Source organism: Ictalurus punctatus, chromosome 9, assembly GCF_001660625.3.
Source record: "Ictalurus punctatus breed USDA103 chromosome 9, Coco_2.0, whole genome shotgun sequence".
Lineage (NCBI taxonomy): Eukaryota > Metazoa > Chordata > Actinopteri > Siluriformes > Ictaluridae > Ictalurus > Ictalurus punctatus.
The window spans coordinates 30,878,250-30,901,547 of NC_030424.2; the positions used below are offsets into that span (position 1 = coordinate 30,878,250).

The 23,298-nt window shown below is 36.3% G+C and overlaps 1 protein-coding gene across 3 annotated transcripts; it reads left to right on the forward strand.

Moving 5' to 3' along the window:
• Positions 1–7,572: 7,572 nt before the first annotated feature.
• LOC124626097 (deleted in malignant brain tumors 1 protein) lies at positions 7,573–23,243 on the forward strand. Of its 3 annotated transcripts, XM_047157885.2 has the most exons (17): positions 7,573–7,731; positions 9,157–9,304; positions 9,477–9,661; positions 10,261–10,411; positions 10,721–10,905; positions 12,989–13,087; positions 13,316–13,381; positions 15,486–15,636; positions 15,775–15,959; positions 17,719–17,760; positions 18,037–18,072; positions 18,217–18,294; positions 18,752–18,787; positions 18,992–19,167; positions 20,187–20,569; positions 22,083–22,327; positions 23,109–23,243. In XM_047157885.2, the coding sequence occupies exons 1-17, from the start codon at positions 7,674–7,676 to the stop codon at positions 23,150–23,152; spliced, it is 2,268 nt and encodes a 755-aa protein (XP_047013841.1). In that variant the 5' UTR covers positions 7,573–7,673; the 3' UTR covers positions 23,153–23,243. The 3 variants fall into 3 exon arrangements, with proteins under 3 accessions (XP_047013841.1, XP_047013842.1, XP_047013843.1); XM_047157886.2 differs by lacking the exon at positions 13,316–13,381; XM_047157887.2 differs by lacking the exons at positions 12,989–13,087; positions 13,316–13,381.
• The last annotated feature ends 55 nt before the right edge of the window (positions 23,244–23,298 follow it).

A 23,298-nucleotide genomic window follows, 5' to 3' on the forward strand; every position in this document is an offset into this window, starting at 1 on the left:
TCTTCCTCTTCAAAGACTTCAAAGATTTCAAAGATTTTCTAATTCTGACAATGAACCAGTATCGTTTTGTTTGTTTTTTTCTTTAATTTGTTTAAAATGTTTAGGCACAAATTGAGTTTAGTTTAATGTATATTGTTTATATAAATCTTTAATTGTAATGTGATTACAGTATAAGGTCTTAAAATGTTACCTACTCTCATTTGAGGGTTTTTTTTTCTCAGATACGGAACTGACACAAACTCCACAAACAGAAGCAGGTGTGTCCTTAAAAAATGTATTTCAGTATAATTCATAAATAAACTATTAATCATTCAACTTTTTATTTCACTTTGTTCTTTAAAGACTTATATTTTGTAATTCTGACAATGAACCGATAAATTTTTCTTGTTGTGTTTCATTTGTTTAAAATGTTTTGGAACCACAGCAAAAGGAACCTGGGAAACAACAGCAGGTGGAGTTTTAATGTTGAAATTGATTTTACTTCATGATTAATGTGTGATTTTATTGAATGGTTTAAATGTTTTGGTGTTACTCATATATGAGTTTCCTTTTATATTTTTCAGATACTGAACTGACACAAACTCCACAAACAGAAGCAGGTGTGTCCTTACAAAATTAATTTCAATAGAGATCATAATTAGCCTATTAATCCTTCAACTTCTGTGATTTCACTTTGTTCCTCTTTAAAGACTTATATTTTCTAATTCTGACAATGAACCAGTAACATTTTGTGTCTCATTTGTTTAAAATGTTTTGACATGATAACAGAAGAAACCTGGGAAACAACAGCAGGTGGAGTTTCAATGTTGAAATTGATATATATATATTTTTATCAAACAGGAAAAAATGTGTAATTCTAGTTGTTAAAACTGTTTAATTACAATTAGATATTTCTTCAAATTCATTTTAGTTAAATGTTTATTTTTTAGCTAAAATTTTATTGTAATATGATTACAGTATAATGTCTTAAAATATGTTACCTATAACATTAAATTGTGGTTTGTCCGTTTGCTATTTTTTGTCTTACTCTCATATGAGGTTATTTTTTATTTTTCACAGATACTGAACTGACACAAACTCCACAAACAGAAGCAGGTGTGCTTAAAAATATATCTACTTCAATACAGACCATAATTAGACTATTAATCGTTCAGCTTTTTTATTTCACTTTCTTCCTCTTCAAAGACTTCAAAGATTTCAAAGATTTTCTAATTCTGACAATGAACCAGTATCGTTTTGTTTGTTTTTTTCTTTAATTTGTTTAAAATGTTTAGGCACAAATTGAGTTTAGTTTAATGTATATTGTTTATATAAATCTTTAATTGTAATGTGATTACAGTAGAATGTCTTAAAAGTTGCATACTCTCATTTGAGGTTTTTTTTCTCAGATACAGAACTGACACAAACTCCACAAACAGAAGCAGGTGTGTCCTTAAAAAATGTATTTCAGTATAATTCATAAATAAACTATTAATCATTCAACTTTTTATTTCACTTTGTTCTTTAAAGACTTATATTTTGTAATTCTGACAATGAACCAATAAATTTTTCTTGTTGTGTTTCATTTGTTTAAAATGTTTTGGCACGACAACAAAAGGAACCTGGGAAACAACAGCAGGTGGAGTTTTAATGTTGAAATTGTTTTTGGTTTTTCATCAGACAGCAGAAATGTATAATTCTAGTTGTTAAAATTGTTTAATTACATAAGATATGTGTTCAACATCTAAGAAACTAAATCTAAATTTAAAACTAAAATTTTGCTGTAATATGATTACAGTATAATGTCATAAGATATGCTACCTATAAGATTAAGTTGTGGTTTGTCTATTTGCTAGTTTGTGTTACTCTCATATGAGGTTATTTTTTATTTTTCACAGATACTGAACTGACACAAACTCCACAAACAGAAGCAGGTGTGCTTAAAAATATATCTACTTCAATACAGACCATAATTAGACTATTCATCGTTCAGCTTTTTTATTTCACTTTCTTCCTCTTCAAAGACTTCAAAGATTTCAAAGATTTTCTAATTCTGACAATGAACCAGTATCGTTTTGTTTGTTTTTTTCTTGAATTTGTTTAAAATGTTTAGGCACAAATTGAGTTTAGTTTAATGTATATTGTTTATATAAATCTTTAATTGTAATGTGATTACAGTATAAGGTCTTAAAATGTTACCTACTCTCATTTGAGGGTTTTTTTTTTCTCAGATACAGAACTGACACAAACTCCACAAACAGAAGCAGGTGTGTCCTTAAAAAATCTATTTCAGTATAATTCATAAATAAACTATTAATCATTCAACTTTTTATTTCACTTTGTTCTTTAAAGACTTATATTTTGTAATTCTGACAATGAACCAATAAATTTTTCTTGTTGTGTTTCATTTGTTTAAAATGTTTTGGCACGACAACAAAAGGAACCTGGGAAACAACAGCAGGTGGAGTTTTAATGTTGAAATTGTTTTTGGTTTTTCATCAGACAGCAGAAATGTATAATTCTAGTTGTTAAAATTGTTTAATTACATAAGATATGTGTTCAACATCTAAGAAACTAAATCTAAATTTAAAACTAAAATTTTGCTGTAATATGATTACAGTATAATGTCATAAGATATGCTACCTATAAGATTAAGTTGTGGTTTGTCTATTTGCTAGTTTGTGTTACTCTCATATGAGGTTATTTTTTATTTTTCACAGATACTGAACTGACACAAACTCCACAAACAGAAGCAGGTGTGCTTAAAAATATATCTACTTCAATACAGACCATAATTAGACTATTCATCGTTCAGCTTTTTTATTTCACTTTCTTCCTCTTCAAAGACTTCAAAGATTTCAAAGATTTTCTAATTCTGACAATGAACCAGTATCGTTTTGTTTGTTTTTTTCTTGAATTTGTTTAAAATGTTTAGGCACAAATTGAGTTTAGTTTAATGTATATTGTTTATATAAATCTTTAATTGTAATGTGATTACAGTATAAGGTCTTAAAATGTTACCTACTCTCATTTGAGGGTTTTTTTTTTCTCAGATACAGAACTGACACAAACTCCACAAACAGAAGCAGGTGTGTCCTTAAAAAATCTATTTCAGTATAATTCATAAATAAACTATTAATCATTCAACTTTTTATTTCACTTTGTTCTTTAAAGACTTATATTTTGTAATTCTGACAGTGAACCGATAAATTTTTCTTGTTGTGTTTCATTTGTTTAAAATGTTTTGGAACCACAGCAAAAGGAACCTGGGAAACAACAGCAGGTGGAGTTTTAATGTTGAAATTGTTTTTACTTCATGATTAATGTGTGATTTTATTGAATGGTTTAAATGTTTTGGTGTTACTCATATATGAGTTTCCTTTTATATTTTTCAGATACTGAACTGACACAAACTCCACAAACAGAAGCAGGTGTGTCCTTACAAAATTAATTTCAATAGAGATCATAATTAGCCTATTAATCCTTCAACTTCTGTGATTTCACTTTGTTCCTCTTTAAAGACTTATATTTTCTAATTCTGACAATGAACCAGTAACATTTTGTGTCTCATTTGTTTAAAATGTTTTGACATGATAACAGTAGAAACCTGGGAAACAACAGCAGGTGGAGTTTCAATGTTGAAATTGATATATATATATTTTTATCAAACAGGAAAAAATGTGTAATTCTAGTTGTTAAAACTGTTTAATTACAATTAGATATTTCTTCAAATTCATTTTAGTTAAATGTTTATTTTTTAGCTACAATTTTATTGTAATATGATTACAGTATAATGTCTTAAAATATGTTACCTATAACATTAAATTGTGGTTTGTCTGTTTGCTATTTTTTGTCTTACTCTCATATGAGGTTATTTTTTATTTTTCACAGATACTGAACTGACACAAACTCCACAAACAGAAGCAGGTGTGTTTAAAAATATATCTACTTCAATACAGACCATAATTAGACTATTAATCTTTCAGCTTTTTTATTTCACTTTCTTCCTCTTCAAAGATTTCAAAGATTTTCTAATTCTGACAATGAACCAGTATCGTTTTGTTTGTTTTTTTCTTTAATTTGTTTAAAATGTTTAGGCACAAATTGAGTTTAGTTTAATGTATATTGTTTATATAAATCTTTAATTGTAATGTGATTACAGTATAAGGTCTTAAAATGTTACCTACTCTCATTTGAGGGTTTTTTTTTCTCAGATACAGAACTGACACAAACTCCACAAACAGAAGCAGGTGTGTCCTTAAAAAATCTATTTCAGTATAATTCATAAATAAACTATTAATCATTCAACTTTTTATTTCACTTTGTTCTTTAAAGACTTATATTTTGTAATTCTGACAATGAACCGATAAATTTTTCTTGTTGTGTTTCATTTGTTTAAAATGTTTTGGAACCACAGCAAAAGGAACCTGGGAAACAACAGCAGGTGGAGTTTTAATGTTGAAATTGTTTTTACTTCATGATTAATGTGTGATTTTATTGAATGGTTTAAATGTTTTGGTGTTACTCATATATGAGTTTCCTTTTATATTTTTCAGATACTGAACTGACACAAACTCCACAAACAGAAGCAGGTGTGTCCTTACAAAATGTATTTCAGTATAATTCATAAATAAACTATTAATCATTCAACTTTTTTATTTCACTTTGTTCTTTGAAGACTTATATTTTGTAATTCTGACAATGAACCGATAAATTTTTCTTGTTGTGTTTCATTTGTTTTTTGTGTTTCATTTTCATTTTGTTTCTGGGAGGGACAGTGTGTATGCATGACTCCTAGGGGGTGATGAACCTGCCAGGAGGTCAGTGCCGACTCAGGTGTGAGGTCGAGACAGTTTTGACACTTTTATTTAGCTGAAAACATTGGCCAGGCATAGATAGAGGGATTTACCTCTATTTTTACCTCTGGGCTTTCAACTGACAGGGTAGAGGCAGCCAGGTTTGGAAACATTGAGGATTCCAGGATGTCAGTTCACCTTCCCTCAGGGAAATGTATGAGTGGTCAGCCAGGGTGATCCTAAAATAAGACTCACAGGTATGATGGGGATTCATAAGCAAGAGGTTTAGTACAACTAATTTCCAAAATCCAAAAACTATAAACATAGAACAGTTCTGGGTCACGTACAGAATAAGCTCAGGTAACGCAGACAGGACATATGACCAATGAGGAAGCGATTCACAATTGAGGGGAGGCTGCCCTCTGGTGGCGCGGCAGTGCATTGTCTGTGTCTGGTTATAACAGATTATATATTTTTCATTGTCAAATATCAATGCTTTTATATTTGTTTATTATTAGGCCTAGACTTGCCATACAAGTCCTTATGAATGAGCTGTTACTATAGAAATGATAAGGTATTAGAACAAGCGCATTAATTTTACGCATTAATTGTTGAAAAAAGTTTTTTAAAAATCTTTATATATACAGTCACAAAGGAGCTTTACAGAAATCAGAATCACTAATGACCAAGCCAGAGGGAACAGTGTTGAGGAAAATCTCCTTGAGATGACAAATCCATGAGACTCGGAAGTGAATTGTTCTTTCTCATAACTAAAAAAAACAAAACTACTGCTCATACAACATTCACTAGTAGGCTCAAGAGATAAAAGCAGTTTAGATGGAAAGGGTCGCAAGCTGAATAATTAGACAGCTGAAAACGTTGTTAATGTAGCTACCTGTTAGGTTTATAATTTGCACAGTAAATAAAATCCAGCACTGTGCAATAACAATTTTCAAACCTTTACAATAGAGTTAGAGTGCTACATGGCTAACTATCGTTTCAATAAAATATCTTACCTGTCGAGTAAGAAAAAAGCCGTCTCCGGTTCTTGGTTTTTACAACCGGTGATTCCCAGAGGTTTACCGTTTTGCATTGTCCGTGGTCTCGCTCCTTGTGACAGCTACCCCAGGGGTTCCCAAACTTTTCCAGGGCAAGGCCCCCCAAATGGCATAAACATTTGACCGAGGCCCCCCTTTTGCAAGATTTCTTTAAAACACATTAAAAATACAGACATGAATATATCCCCCCTTTTTAAAATTAATAATTACATCTTACATCTTTACATTACCATTACATTACATTAAGAATTGATTGTGTGTGTGTGTGTGTGTGTGTGTGTGTGTGTGTGTGTGTGTATGTGTATGGTTGTCTGAAAAAAAAAATCATGTATTTATTTATTTTTCACACCAAATTGTTGAGGCCCTCCGGGCGCCCCCTGGAGGCCCCCACTTTGAAAAGCACTGAGCTAACCTACACTACTCCCGCACCTTACGCGAGATAAAGTAGCCGGAACTACTTTACTCTGTTTATGGACATGACGAGACACGCACTGTCCGGATGACATGTGTACGCAATTTCCCGCGAAATCCGTCCCAACTGGTCTAAAATAGAAATACTTCTAATAGGCTGGCCCTAGTGAATCAGAGTAAGAATTAAACACGGTTTGGAAGATTTATGATGTACTTACTCATTATTTAAATTTTGTTTATTTTGAAGGAAAAAAAAAAGTTTCATAGTGTACCTTTAAGTAGTTGTCTCGTAATATTTCTGTGTAATGATTTGTATTATTGACTATTATTAACGTCTTAATAATGCAAGATTAAATGTAAAAATAAAGAAAAGACATAGTGAGCACAGAGTTGGATTTTTTTTTTGGTATTTTTAGAAACGCATCGTTCCGAACAGCTCGGAGTAGAACGTCTGGGTTGTCATTTAGTATTTATGGTAATTCCAACATGGTCTGAATGCAGCCTCTGACACTGGAGACTCCTTAAAATCCTCCATGATTTTAGCCCTGATAATCTGCTTCCTGACTCATTTTTGTCATGTAATGGTAGTATAAGAAAATGCGTAAGATCAGTGTTGTGTATTTTAGGGGCAAACCAGAAATTCTCGGCACAGTTTAAAGCACGGGTCGATACACAGACAGGCAGCAACACACAAAGATAATATATAATCATAATCAGAACCAGGAAGCACGGAACACAGACTAGGAAACAGGCTTAGATTTAACGAAGCAGAATTCATGATAAGACCAAGAATGAGACACTGAAACGTCAGAGCTTAATTTATACAAGAATTAAATGAATCAGGAAGTACCTGAATCTAGGTGAGAACTGTCAGGATATAAATCAATAACAGAACAGTGGTGGATACAGACACATGGACGGTTTGTAAGCTGTTTGTAAACAGTTTGTTTGAGCTGGCAGCATGCTCCGAGACGCTCTGAGAATTACACAACATCGTCCTTTAACAGACTCACAAGTGCAAAAGAGTAAAAAGATCTGGACATCGTGTTTGTCATTTCGTTTATTTGTTTAGCTTTTCATGGGATTCATGGACTGATGAGTCAAATCAAAACCACGTAATCTGGTACAGCAGAGCAAAGTAAAAAAAATAAAATAAAATTAAAAAAAACCACACACATCAGAAATGTTAACTACATTCAAAATTCAACATTTAATATGCATTTTATCTTAATATCTCTTGCTGTTGGATTGTAAAAGCATGTCGAAGAGTTTATATGTTTGAGATTAAACATGTGACACACACACACACACACACACACACACACACACACCCACCCACACACTAGATTAGTTTAGTTAGGGTCAGTGTCCTAGAGATCAGCTTTAGAAAAAAGTGACGTGTAAATAAAAATTCAGCAGATGGTACAAGATGAAGTCTCAAGCAATTTTTTTGATACTTTTTGGCTGCTTCTGTGGATTTGCAGCACGTAAGTTGTTTCTGCGATTCGCAAAGCAGTATACTTTACGTGATTTGCTGTGATGACTCATTATAACCAAACTAGAAGGCTAGAATACGACTTGCTATATAATAAAGTCATTTGTGGTTGTAATGATATGATAATTCACTAAGACGTGTACATTACAGAATAACATGTAACAGGAATGATACGAATTAAATTGTTATTCATTTCTCAAGCAGTGCTTTAAATTAAGGTTCGCTTAAGTAACGTAATAGAGTAGAAATGAATCGGTACGTCAGGATTAATAAACTGTAGGTAAAGTTAATGAAGTATCACATATCAGTTAGTAGTTTGTTTAAATATAACTGATGTATCAGTGCTAAAGTTCACGGTAGTTCATGTTCACGTGTTGAATAATATCAGTTTAAAGAACCATGATGTAAAATGCCCCCCTCGTGCCCCTCCCCCTTTTTATTTTGTATAGTATTGCGGTAATAAATGTAATAAAGTTTATTGATTGATTGTTTGTTTTTAACAGTTTCTGGCACAAGAGATGGATCAGAAACACGATCTTAATCTTAATATTGAATATAAAATACTTAACCATGACAGATGCTGCGTCAATTAAAGTGGACATGATGTGTGCTTTTTTCAAAAATATTTGTTTTATAAAACAGAATTAATGAAGAGTTAACAGCCAATCAAATGGCAGCGGCAGCACAGCACCAAGCACTGTATTTGATTTGGAAAAATTTATAGTTCACTCATTAATTTGTTTGCTGTTATAATGAGCTCCAGTCTCTCTTCTGAGAAGAATTTCCACTGGATTTTGGGGCGTGGTCGTGGGGATTTGGGGATGTGGCTGTGGGGATTTGTGTTCATTCAGCTACAAGAGCGTTAATGAGGTTGAGGTCAGGCGCTGATGTTGATGTGAGGAGACTCCAGTTCATCCCCAAGGTGATGAGTCCGTGGGGTTGAGGTCAGGTCTCTGTGCAGGACACTCGAGTTTGTTCTACCTTCTTGCAACCTTCACACACCATGTCTTCACAGAGCTCGCACTTTTTGTGCACAGGGACGTCGTCATGCTGGAACAAGTTTGGGTCTTGTAGTTCCAGTGAAGGGGAATTGTAACGCTACTAAGACTTTCTATACGATTGTGTGTTTCTAACATTGTAGCTTCAGTTTGGAGAAGAACCGCATATCCACGTGATGGTCAGGTGTCCACAAACTCTTGGTCATATAGTTATGGTTACTCTGAATTGTGTCTTACAATATGTTGGACGTTCAGATCGGATCTTCAGTACTGATGCCAACACAATGTAAAGTGTGAAAGATTAATGTGGGTTCATCTGTCGTGACAAAATGTTGTTGTTTCGGGGTTATTTTTTGTAATATACAATATTGTTACAAGCTGCCGTGTGCAGTGTTGTTAACACTGTGATATTTTTACAGGAGCTCCGTGTGGTGGTGATCTGACTCAGCCACAAGGGGAATTTTTCAGTCCTCATTATCCTCACACGTATCCCAGTAATGCACACTGTACATGGCATCTGACGAGTTTTTTTTGGCAGACGGTTTCGTTAACCTTCACTTTTGTTGAGTAAGACATTACTTTTATTCATTTTTAACTGCTAATAAATTATACCTGCCTTAATTTAGACCTTGAAAATGCAACAATATTTTTTTTTTACTATTTTAATATTTCTTTTACTGTAATGCCGGTTGTATTACGGAGCTAAAATGTTTATTTTATTTTTTTACTTTCTCTTCAGTTTGGAGTTCTGCTGTGATTATGTACGAGTTTATGATGGTCCAACTGATCAAGCTCCACTTCTGGGTCAAGTGCCTGGAAATCAGGGGAATTCATTTAACTCCAGCAGCAGATACATGACCGTCATTTTCTCCAGTGATAACAGCTGGAGTCAACAAGGCTTTCGGGCAGAATGGGCTTTCATAGGTACGTTTCAGTTAAAAATTATTCTAACTGTATTTAAAAAAAATAATAATTGCATGGAGTGAGAGTATCAGCAATTTTATAATTGTAAACATGATATATAGGTAGATGTCTCAAACAATATGATGCATTCATCCTGAGATGTGACACTGGTTTAGTTCTGCAAGGTCCTCAGAAATGGCACTGTGGAGCTTTTCCAGCACTAGTAAATCCTCCATTGCTGGTGGTGCTGAACCCCTGATCCTAAATACTCACCAGTTTTATCATCAGACATTTTATTCACATCTTCTGGACATCCTGTAATGTTGTTTTGACCAGATTGTTTGTTAACATACGGACTAAATGATATATTTCAGACAGAATTGTAACATTTTAAGAGAGCACACAGGAAACACACGTCTACTCTACGTTTTTCAACCAGACGTCCCGTCTAATCCCAGATTTCGAGGCCCGCAGAAAAAAAGCTGTTTCACAGATCGTTCCAAAATGCACACGGGGTCCAATGTGTACTAGTCGAGAAAGAGACGGGTGATTCTCAGAGCCATTGGAAATAGAACCAAAAATATGGACACTGTACAACAGTTCATTGTGGTGTTTTTCAGGTGGAGCGCCATGTGGTGGAAATCTGACTCAGTCAGAAGGGGAATTTTTCAGCCCCAATTTTCCCAATAATTACCCTGATAATGCATACTGTACATGGAGGCTGCAGAGTCCCAGGCGGCAGGTGGTTTCTCTAAGCTTCAAGTCTGTTCAGTAAGAAATTACTCTCCATATTATATTACATTACATGTACATCACCATTATCCAAAGCAACTTACAATTATCTCATTTTTATGAAACTTCTAAGGGTTGAGGGTTAAGGGCTTTGCTCAAGGGCTCAACAGTGGCAGCTTGGCAGTGCTAGGATTTGAACTCACAACCTTCCGATCCACGGTCCAACGTCTTAACTGCTGAGCTCCCACTTCCCTACATATATACATGTTGTTATCCTAGTGCTAGTTTGAGGTTAGTCACTTTCCTATAGTGCAAGTTATACTGCATTATTTAACTGTTTCTCTTTAGATTGGAAACGGGCTGGGACTTAATCCACGTGTACAATGGTCTGAGTGATCAGGATCCACAGCTGGGTGTTGTGACAGGAAATCAGGGAAATTCATTTACCTCCAGCAGCAGAGACATGACGGTTGTTTTCAGCAGTGATTCAGGGTGGACACAGCAAGGCTTTCGTGCAGAATGGCATTTCATAGGTATGTTTTGGTTCTATTTTTTTTTTATTATTATTTATTTATTTATTTATTTATTTATCTAATTATTAATGAATTTATTTATTTATGTAGTGAGTCGTGTGTGTTTTATGTCTCGTACTAATAAAGTAAATCAGAGTGAGAGTATCTGCATGCGGGGCTTTTACAATCCCGTGAAATCCCCATAATAACAAACATGTAAACAGCTATAAGATGAATTTCTTCTAACTGAGCTCAAACTGAAACAGCCTAACTCGTATGTTACGCTTAGTGTGGTTTATTATGCAATATATCAAATAAATATATGATTTCTGGATTTTGATTGGTCAGAAAGCGTTGATTAAATGCCTATAACAGCACCTCACACTGTAGTGTAGTGTTGATATGGAACAACTGTTTGTTGTTGTTGTTGTTGTTGTTGTTGTTGTCATCATATCTTCAGGAGAGAATAAAAGAGAGGCTGGTGAGGAAATAACTGCTTATAGCTGCTATAAAGGATGTGAGAACAGGAACTAACTTGTTCCGCAACGTGTGAACGGATTAAAAAAAAAAAAAAAACACGATGGGTTGCTTTTTGACAAAGAAGAAAAGTAATAATTATGGGCAAATTCTTGTGATACAAGAGAAATAATACACTATAGGGCATGCTATTATAGGACGTCCTTTATCACACCACACCATCGTGAGCTATTATCCTATTCCAGCTGTATTATGGAAGTCAGCTTAAGGCCAAGAGCATGTCATTAATGAAGCATGAAAGCTGTGACATGAATTGAATTTCCATTCAATGACCACCTCTTAACCCTGTTTAATCCTATTTAATGTATGAATTTGTCCTGTGTAATGGTGCTGTAATATAAAGGGTTTTTTGTTTGTTTGTTTTTTTAACGAAAGAAGGATCAGAAACAAGATAAGGTGGAGACTATACACTTAACAGTTTTCCAATCCTTGGGATATTTAAGGGCTTTATAAAATGTAAACACTGGGGTTTTTTATGTTTTTTTTTTTTTTTTTTAAGAAATTCCTAAGAGAGAGATACAAAAAGAACGAAAAGGCATAGAGAAAAACAAAATGATATGCTCCGTATTTATTAAGGGAGAGTGGACTGCTGGGAACTGTAATAAGATAAGTCCTCATTACAGAAGGACAGTAACATGGATGAGGCATTGACTAAACCACACAACATCATCTGATCTTCATAGGCACAACTGTGGCAGGAATCTAAACCCTGTTTAATCGTATTAAATCTATTATTTGCTCCGTTTATTGTCTCGGTAATATAAAGCTTATTTATTTTTCAGGATAGACAAAATGAGGATTGGATACAAACAAGAACGTGTGTCCTAATATTAAATGTTAACGAATTGATGAGAATTAAGGTCATACGTTAATGTTAATTATCATTAAATCATTAGCACTTTGTATATATTTCAGCCACTTCTAAGACAGGGAGAAGGAAAGAAAAAGGAAGAGAGAGAAAACGAGAAAAGCGGCAGAAAAATAATATGATGATAAAATGATCGACTTCATTTCAACGTAATGTGATTTAAAGTTATTACACAAATGCCCTGTTAACTGCAGGGGGTTCATCACACACTGGAACTTCACAGATGATCTGAATATACAATGCTATTTATTTTAGTTTACTCTTTAGATTAATTTCCGTCATTTATTTATATTTATTTATCTCATCCTTTAATATGTATACGATAAGTTGGAGGCTAGTGGGAGGTCCTCTTTTTAAATATAGTGACCACCAGCCCATCTCCAAGCAACACTAAATAGTTTTTAAAGTTGTTTTTATTATTTATTTATTCATTTTTACCAGTGTCTTCAACAACTTTTGATTACACGGAAATAAACCTGGCAGCCTTAAAGCTTGCTCTCTTCCATGTAACGCTCACACTCTTTTTAGGATCCTCAAATATCCAGTACATGATGAAAGAAGTGAACATCAGACCAGACGCAAATTGTAAACGTCATTGTAAAGAATAATTATTTTTGGCCATCGCTTTACAGTTTGTGATAACGCATGCTTTACGGCTGATGAAACATTGGTTTGAATCATTTTTTTGTTCCTTTTCAGATTCCCCATCCTGCAGGTATAACTATAATAAAAGTCTGAGTGTGTGTTCCTGCACCAGCGACTGTCAGGACAACAGAAACTGCTGCTATGATTATAATGGTGAAAGATTAAAAATGATCACAAACACATATTTGTAGATATAACCCCTTAAGATAAAGTGCAGCAGAATAACACAAACCTATATATATATATATATATATATATATATATATATATATATATATATATATATATATATATATATATATATATATATATATATATATATATTCATATATAAAATACCAAAAAAAAAAAAAAAACTTAATAATGTTTGTCTCCTAATAGATTGCTGTTCCACAGCTGTCCCTGAAACAACAACACCATCATCATCAGGCACATTTCCTCTGCTAAGTATGGAATAAAACACTTTTTAAAAACACTATAAACACTAAATAGTGTTTTTAAAACACTATTATTTTCCTATAAGAGCATGTCTTCGGGTGTTTTAGTCCCCGTGCAGCACAGTTTATTAGACTTGGCATGACCAAGCAAAATCAAGCATTCAACCGTGCTGTGTCATCATATTAAATATCAACCAGAGTTTACATGGATTACTCTGATTTATCTTTGTATTTGTACTTTATTTGCTTGGACTCATTTTAGGTCTCATTTCAGTACCAAACTACAGCAACGATAGGTTAAAAAAAAAGCAACTGCGTACTTTACATACATTTGACGGGGTGCCAGTCCAGCGCAGGACACACTCGCATACACATTCACACATTACAGACACTTTGGACATGCATATTTTTGGACTGGGGGAGGAAACCAGAGCACCCCAGAGGAAACCGCCACAGCACGGGGAGAACATACAAACTGTACACACACACAGGGCTGCGGCGGGAATCGAACCCTGGACGTGTGAGACCAACGTGTATGAACAACTCATGAAAATAAATCGCTGAGCGTTACTTTATTGCTAACCAGCCGTGATGCCATTCTAAAAGAGTCTCTGTAAGTCACTATTAGAATGGCCCTGGTAGACAGAGGATTGATTGAAAAGGTAGAGGTGTTGGTGGAGTTTGAAGCAGAGAAGCTCAGATTTCAAAGCATGGATCTTAATGAAAGGCTCTTAATGAGAAAATATGAGAAAATGAGCTTGAGATAAAATGCCTAGAACAGCAGTTAGAGTTGAAGACACTGACGCAAGAACGCCAGGATGAATGTGAAAACATGGGAAGAAATTTAACATTATGGATATTAGAATGGGGGGCACTGTAGCTTAGTGATTAGCACAACTGCCTCACACCTCTGGGGTTGGGGGTTCAAATCCCGTCTCAGCCCTATGTGTGCAAGTTCTTCCCGTACTTCGGGGGCTTCCTCCAGGTACTCTGGTTTCCTCCCCCAGTGAAACGACATGAGTTGTAGGCTGACTGGAATTTTCAAAAAATTGGTCCACAGTGTGTCAATGTGCTGTAAAGATGGAGATAGAGTTTAAGTGAATTCCTCAACCTGATCCTCCTGTATCTCCTGCCATTCCCATCCCATGTGTTGACGTCTGTAATAATGCAGAGTTAGTGTATCCAGTTGCAGATAAAGATGATGAGAAGTATTTCTCTCAGTTTGAAACTGTAGCTACTTCTCTGAAATGGCCAAAAGAGGCATGGGCCTTGCTGTTACAGAGAGTTTTGACGTCAAAGGCACATAGTGTACACTCATCTTTCAGTCAATAACGGAGCTCTGAGTACTATACGGTTAAACCTGCCATTTTGCATGCCTGTGAACTTGTGACAGAAGCCTACTGATGATTCAGCGTGTACAAGAAAATGGATAAGCACACACATACTATATCTCCAAAAGGTGTGGACATGCTAACATATGTGCTTGTTGAACACTCCATCCCATTCCAGATTTAGCCCTCCTTTGCTGTTATAATAACCTTCATTCTTCTGGGAAGGCTTTCCCCTAGGTTTTGGAACATGGCTATGGGGAATTGTCCTTTCAGTTACAAGAGTATTAGTGAGGTCAGGCACACTGTACTCGTTCACATCCACATGTATTTGCATAAAGAAATGCCCTGATTTTATTATTTTTTTATCAGCAATGTTATGGCTATGTGTGTGCAATTTAATGCCATAGGTACATATGGAAACCCTCAAAACCTCAAACCTTCTGGTCCCACATCTCCGCGCAAAACTGAACAGTTAAAAACACAACCTCAACCTTTTCCAGTGACTTCTACAACTCCAGCCAAATAACTGATATAATTACTCCAATACGACATGAAGACAATAGGTTAGGAATGAGATGTTCGGCTTGAAGAGGAATGATCACACTGTAGTTGTCTCCAGTTATGAGACTGTGGGGGGTTTGTTGAAGGCTGGACCTTTACAAGTGGGCTAAATATACAACACACTCTTTAATTTTACGTGATAATACTGTGTAGGTGAAATATTTAATACAATGTGAAAATACATTATTGACACACGAACTGACAACTGTGATATTTTTCCAGATGGAACTGTGTGTGGTGGAAATCTGATTCAATCACAAGGTGAATTTTTCAGCCCCAATTATCCCCGTAATTACCCCAATAATGCCGAGTGTACATGGAGGATCCTGAGTCCTGAGGGCCAGATCATTTTGCTAAACATCATAACTGTCAGGTAACAAATTACTTTCTGTATTTTTCCCGCTGACGGTGCACACCAGTCCTTATTCAGTTGCTTGCCTGTTCACTATAATCCTAGCTACATTATTGCATTGTCATAAACTGAAGCTTTTCATTTACCTTTGTGCGCCAGATTGGAGTCCAGCTTTGACTTTATCTATGTACACGATGGTCAGACTAAGGACTCGCCACGTCTGGGTTTAGTGACTGGAAGTCTTAGAAGTTCATTCAATTCCAGTAGCAGATACATGACCGTTGTTTTCTCCAGTGACGATGACGGAAGTGACGAAGGCTTTCGGGCAGAATGGATGTTTATACGTATGTTTCAGTTCAGTTTAATTTTGTGTGTGTGTGTGTGTGTGTGTGTGTGTGTGTGTGTGTGTGTGTGTGTGTGTGTGTGTACACTTTTACTCGAAGCTACAAGGCTTATGTTGATAATATATAATGGAACCTGGATGCGTAAAACATTTCAAAACGGCGTTACTTAGTATCTCAAACAGATGTATGAAGACTATCTATCACTATCTAACACCTTGTCCAAAAGGATACAGACATTTTAATGCTTATTTTTAGTTTCTACCCCATTCAAAATCTCTGCCCCCACAAAAAAATGATGGATAAGATAGAGCTATCGTGATTGTAGTAAGTATGACATGACATGATGTGAGCCTGTACTCACAAACATCGTCCCAGTACACAACCTTCCCTTTGCAAACTCCCACTAAATACCCCCATCTGCTACACACTGCTAGACACCCCTCCCTCTTGCTGATCAAGAAGAACATCAGATCGCTGTACAGCACTGGGTGGTCCTCACTTTCCACCACCTGGGACAGACTGAATCCCTGCCCTGCATATAACCCATCAGTCTGCAGTACCAGATGATGGGAAGAGTCAGGCGAGTGAAGCAGTGGATCAACACAAAGAATATTTAATTTTTATAAAGGTCCACTGGCATGGCTCTGACCTCTAGAACAAATCAGTTGTACCCTTTTTAGTGAAATTAGGGCTGAAGAAGTCAGAATACTTAGGCAATAATAACCCTTCACCCTATTGTCCATTAGTATACAGTATACAGACTCTAAACCTATCTTTTTTTTTTCGACTTTTGCTGCGATTTTTTGTTTGTGTGTTACTCAGAAAGCAGTTTGATTTTATTATTCTCCTTAAACAAGTGAAATCAGGTGTGGCTCCTGCTTGGTTGTAATGAAAGCCTGTAGCCACACAGCCACAACGGCCCTTTCCGGGTAAGATTGCAGACTCCTGTTGTACGGTACGGGACGTCTGTATATCACGATGTGTACATATCTACTATATCCATTATTTTAGGTACTCATAATTACAGAAACGTTCATTGTGTGCCTCTGAACGGTGTTTCTCTGAAATATCACATCAAATAAATACAGACCCGAAAAACGCTCGGACCCCTGCACTTGCTGGAATTCAACCAGACTTTCCTGTACAGACGCATTAGATGTGGTCTGAGTTTTAGCAGAAGGTTGCGAGTTCAAATCTCACAGGGCCACTGTCGGACTGATCAGCCGCAGCCTTGGCCCTGCACTGCATGCTGAGACTCTATCTAATCTACACTCAATCTGATCTACATCAGGGAAAAGGCATCTTCCAAACATAAACACAGTGTCTAAGGAGAAGCTTTGCATGTTTAAAGCCTAAAGCGACCCTGAGGCAGGTGTGAACGTGTGTGTTCGTATTGTTCATATTAGTGACATATTTGAAGTGTGTACTGATGCAAGATGGGAAGTTTAATTGCGATTTAATTTATATTAAAATGTATTTGATGTTTTTGCTTTGGTTTAGGGTAATATGATTACCGCTGTAATTAAATTCACTGTATATGTTCAGATCAATTTTACTGTGATGTGAGTTTAACATTATAAAATACAGTACGTTACCTGTAATGTTCGTCATGGGGTTAGCATGTTTAAGGCTAGTTTGTGTTTAGCCTGTTTTCTATATGTCGGATTTGTAATTTTACTGCCATATGAAATGAATTTTATTATTGTCTTTAAAAAGATAAGTAACCATTAAAATGTAGTATTTGCATGTGTTTAAACAGATTCCGACACAGCAAGAAAAGAAGCAATAGAAACAACACCAGGTGGAAATTTAATGTTGATATATACGACTCTGTTTCCACAAATGTGAAATATGTATAATTCTAGTTGTTGATGTCGTTGAATTAGAATTCGTTTGTTTTAAATGATATTTAATTAAAGTTTACTGTACATCTTAAATGAAATTTTATTGTAATGTTGTTTAAAAAAATGTACTGTCATAAAATATGCTACCTGTAATGCTAGTCATGGTTAGCTTGTGTGCCATGGTGATCGTTTGTAGGTGACCCGAGGTTTATTTTATTATCCTTATTAAACAGATACTCACCCGACAAAACCTTCACAAAAAGAAGCAGGTGTGTTTTGAGAATATCAGTGTATCATTAGTAAATAAATCTGCTTTCCCCCATTTAAATGCAGTTTTACTGTAAAACTCTGTAAAATTTGTCAACTGTTGCTTTAAGTTTTTCTTTGTAGATTTTATTATTCTCTTTGTACAGACAAGATAGCACAAAAAATCTTCAGCTCCGTAACCTGTTTAAACATGACAACGGAAGCATCCTTGGAAACAACACCAGGTGATGTTTTAATGCTGATGCACTAATTAGAATTGTTAACATAAATAAATGAGTAAATGACTTTGATTTTTGCTCCTGAATCAAATTTAGTCTAGTAGTTGACATTACTTCAATTTAATTGCAATTTTATTTAATTCACATTAACGTGTATCTATTGTTTCAATTCAGGTTTAGTGTAATTTGACTACTGCACATCTTACCTATACTGAGATGTAATTAAAATATACTTTACTTTTTACTGTAATGTGATTTAAAAGTTTAGTATTATAAAATAAGATAAGATAAGGTAAGATAATACTTTATTAATCCCCAGATGGAGAAATTAGGGGAATTAGGTGTGTTACCCGTAATGCTAGTCCTGGGGTTAGCATGTTTAAGGCTAGTTTGTGTGTTACTGTCATATATTTATTTATTCAATTATTTGTTTGTTTATTTATTTATATATTTATTTAAACAGAAACTGAACCAACATTACCTCCCCAAACTTCAGCAGGTGCGTTTTGCATATAACAACATATAATTCCCACTCTTAGTAACTGAGTCGATTCTCTGTGAGTTTCTGTGGTTAGGTTATGGGAAATGTCACAGATGTGACGCCGCTGGATTGGAAAATCAAGAGTGGTCCTGATACTCAGTCTTAGCTTAGTCCATCCCTGGTTAAAATGTTTGATGCAGACAGTTGTATGTTGTTGTGCAGGCCAAGTGGACTGTCTTTCTGGTCGGATGAACATTGCCATCAGTAAATCGTACATAGACTCGCTGGGATACAGCTGGCGTGATCTTTACTTGGGTGACCGTTCCTGCAAAGCTTCAACCAACAACTACGACATCACCTTCAACTTCCCACTCAACAGCTGTGGCACCTGGAGGAAGGTAAGGCTATGCTTCACAGAAACAACGTTAGAGAGAGTTGATTTTGACCTGTAGAACATCCTTCGGCTGCTCCTATTTGAGGTTGCCACAACCACATATTTTGATTCCGGCACAAGTTTTACACCGGACGCCCTTCCTGACGCAACCCTTCATATTTTCCGGGTTTGGGAAGTTCCAGTGGGGTTGGTTCCATGACCGGGAATCAAACCACGGGCCACGGCGGGGAGAGCGCCGCATGCTACCCACTAGTCCACCAGAGAACCACACTTGCTATGTAATATTAAACATAAATATCCTTTTATACACAAATTCACAGGCTTCTCCTCCCTTTTGGCACTTTGTCCCTTAAAACGACTGGCTGTTAAACTGATCATCATTTGTACAAATCATAAAGGGCCATATCCAGTGTTGAGTTATGTATGCATAGTGAGGAGTTGATATCAAAATTGCTCACATTGCTACTAATACCTCATGACGTATGTACAAACGTAAGCGCTAAACTGAAGTTATGCAGAGTCTCGGTTACGCACAGTTCTGACCTTGGACTGAAGCATCTTTTCATCAGCTCGAGCGGCATTAAGTCCAGTTCCACCGTCTGTTAGTTTGATGCAATCACAAGATCACACTGAAACTCTTACACCTTCTCAGCAGCATGTAGGGACAACATGTTCCAGAGCTGGAAGAAGGATGCTCTAGTAAGATGGGTCCCTGTCAGCCATGAGACCAAGAATACCAGATCTTATGTATGACTTAAAAGTCACAACGTGACTCAGAGTCCGAATAAAGTCAGTCATCAACACGAATCAACGTAACCAATGTCACACATAAACCGGGCTTCTGTGCAGACACCAACATAATTGTAGACTCTTTCCAAGCTGCAGTAAGATCTAGTGCTACAAGCAGGAAGGAACATATCTTCTGCCCTTAGGAGTTCTTTGTTAATATTGTATGCTATCCACCAATTAGCTATAATAGTGCAGTGTTGTAATACAGTATCTGTGTTTACTGCTCCTCCACAGATCCACAACGGATACATTATTTACACCAATAACATAAAAGTGACCAAGTTCTTATTGGACTCGATCAGTACTCACTTCCTGCTGGAGGTGAGCTGCGTGTTCCGGCACAACGCTATTGTTGAGACGTTCTACGAAACCAAGGAGATTGTAAAGGCTACCATCAGCAGAGCGGGTTGGTTTAACCCGACCATCGCCTTTTACCCTTCCGGAAACTTCTCCTACCCCATCACTGAATTCCCCTACCTAGTCAACTTCGGTCAGGAACTGTTCGTGCAGGTGCAGCTGAGTGAAGCCGATCCCAGGCTCCACCTGTTCATCGACTCCTGTGTGGCCTCGCCCAACCACAACTTCACCGCCCAGACCCATGACCTCATACGCAACGGGTACATCGCACATACTTACACACACAGAGTCATCATCATCCTCCAAACCTGTAAACCTGCTTTCGTGTGATAATGGAATTATATTAACAAGAAGTTTCGAACCTAAGGAAACTTTTATGGGGTGTAAGGTGGGGAATTATTTTTCTAAATACAATTTACCGTTAACTTGCCATCAAGGGTGTGAATCTCACTCTTTCAGACGATACGATACAAATCTCGATACATATTATATAACATGATATAAAAGCCATATAATTAAGCAAGTCACATTTGATAGACTTCAGTTCACTACTGGTCTGATATATGATTTGGTTCAGGCCCAATGGAACATTCATTTCCATTTAAATTGAAGTATTCTGACACAAAAAAGTCTTCTGAAAAGAGAGACTGGTAAGGGACTGCATATTTATTCTGTAGCTACCATAACATACAGTAAGTAAAATGAACTATTTGCTTCGCAGAACATTCTACAACATCAAATGCAATTATTAATGGACAGAAAGTATGACATGTTCTTTAACGCCAGAGAAAGGAAGTAATTTTTCTCAATTCTTGTTGTTACCTATATATATATGCCTATGAAAGATGGTTGTGTGTGTAAACTGGGTTTGGATCGTTGCTTGTACACATCCTCAGAAATCAACCCGACCCCTCACATAATGCAATACCAAGATAAATAGTGAGGTCAGTATAATGACAAGGGACGCTACGTCCACAACGGAATTACCAAATTTAGCACTGTGTCTCAAACCCCATACTTGTGTACTTTTCTAGACAATTATTACCAACACTAACCAGTTTTCCTTTTACAATTACTGTTTTAACCTCTAATGAAGTTTTCAACCCTGCACCAGTGTCTGTTTTGCGTACGTCTTCTGGATTTTCCAGTACCTAGTTTTGAGTGTACTGTACAGTCAGATATTTCGATTTGAGACGCAGGTCATGGCGACAATCACGACGGCAGAACGTTTTAAAGAGAGACAGAGCTTGTGATTGTCTTTCAAATGTGCATGAAATCGCAAAACATTTTGTTTTGATGTTTTGGCTCTGACGTTCCAGTTAGTGGATGTTAGTTTTAATCCTCCAGATGTGCATGAGATACACAGGTGAGTATGTTGAACAATGCTGCACATGTTTCCACTGGGGAGTCTGCATTGATTATTGACAACTTGAACCGGGTCTTAGGTTGTAAACAATGCTGTATCGTAGACTTCTAGACACATTTTCCAATTTAAATTTGACCAGGGGTGTCCAATCTTATCCGGAAAGGACCGGTGTGGGTGCAGGTTTTCATTCCGACCAAGCAGAAGCCACACCTGAGTCTATTGAAAGCCAAGATCACCTGATCAAACAGGTGGAATCAGGTGTGGCTCCTGATTGGCTGGAATGAAAACCTGCCCCCACACCGGCCCTTTGTGGAGAAGATCGGACACACCTGATTTAGACTTCAGATACTATAAGCCAATTATTTATCACACTTATTTTGCTCAATTCTGTTCGTTCTTGTTTAAAGGTGTCCGAGAGACAGCACACTCCGCATCTACATGAACGGAGTGAAATATTACGCTCGGTTCCGGTTCCTCGCACTCATGTTCCTGCGCGCACACAACCGAGTCTTCCTCAAATGTGACGTCTTGATCTGCGCTGACGATGACTACAACTCACGATGTCGCCGAGGATGCCTTCCGCGCAGGAAACGAAGCCTGAGCTCCACCCACTATGCTGAGGTTGTGACACTTGGACCAATCCTCCTGAAAGGTCAGAGGTTAACTTTGATTCTATTAACGTGACCTTTGTATTTTTAATGCATCGCCTATTTTAACGGTAAGCATTTGTGCTAAACGCATATCATTGTGTAGCAGGAATTTGGTGCAATAAACACATGCAATATTGCTACTACCCCCCCCCTTTAAAAATAATAATAATAATAATAATAATAATAATAATAATAATAATAATAATAATAATCCCATTCTGTTTAAGAGGCATCATTTCTGGACAATGAAAGTCTGTTTTCAAAAGACAGGACAAGTGTTTTCTTCATTTCTTTATACAGATTTGATGGAGAAAGTTTCAGTTCATATTTTAGTGGGATTTTTAGGGGTTGTTTGATTGCTATAATATCATAAACCATGATAGAAAGTTATACCGTTGTTGTGAAATGAAACAAAAGTACGTAAGGAATAAAATGCTCTGTCATGCTGTCGCGGTAAAATAATCACCGTCGTTGGTGGTGCAATGAAGCCACCCCGATGTTATTTTCTGTTACTCAGCCCTGACACTGGAGACTCTCTCCATAAACGTTAAATAAACATAGCCTACTGGTGAACCAGCCGTTACTATAGGAACAAGAGCGTACTAGAACGAGCACATTAATACAAGCCTGTCATTTCCAGCTGCACTAGTGTCAGAGCTGCTGATATAGAAAACTACCTTCTCAACTTCTGACCAATCACAATCCAGAACTCAACAACGCTGTGGAGTAAAAACTAGATCATTTTTATTTTATAAATATAATTCTCTGTTTATATATTCACAGGTCCAGAGGAGGCTGCGGCCACATATGAGGAGGAGGAGGAGTGAACTCACGGCGACTGATCGTTTAATCCATTAACTCCATTTATTACTGGATCATTTTACTAAGCTTCTTCTAATAAAGCATTCTGTAAAGGCACAGCAGTGTGGTGAAATGTGTGTGTGTGTGTGTGTGTTAGGGTGTGGAAAGAAAT

Excerpts from the sequence above, each read along its gene's own strand:
- LOC124626097 (XM_047157885.2), top strand. The coding sequence starts at position 7,674 with ATGAAGTCTCAAGCAATTTTTTTGATACTTTTTGGCTGCTTCTGTGGA. Across the intron at positions 13,088-13,315 it reads CTGCTGCTATGATTATAATG|ATTGCTGTTCCACAGCTGTC; the intron begins GTGAAAGATTAA and ends GTCTCCTAATAG. Across the intron at positions 20,570-22,082 it reads CATGACCTCATACGCAACGG|GTGTCCGAGAGACAGCACAC; the intron begins GTACATCGCACA and ends TCTTGTTTAAAG.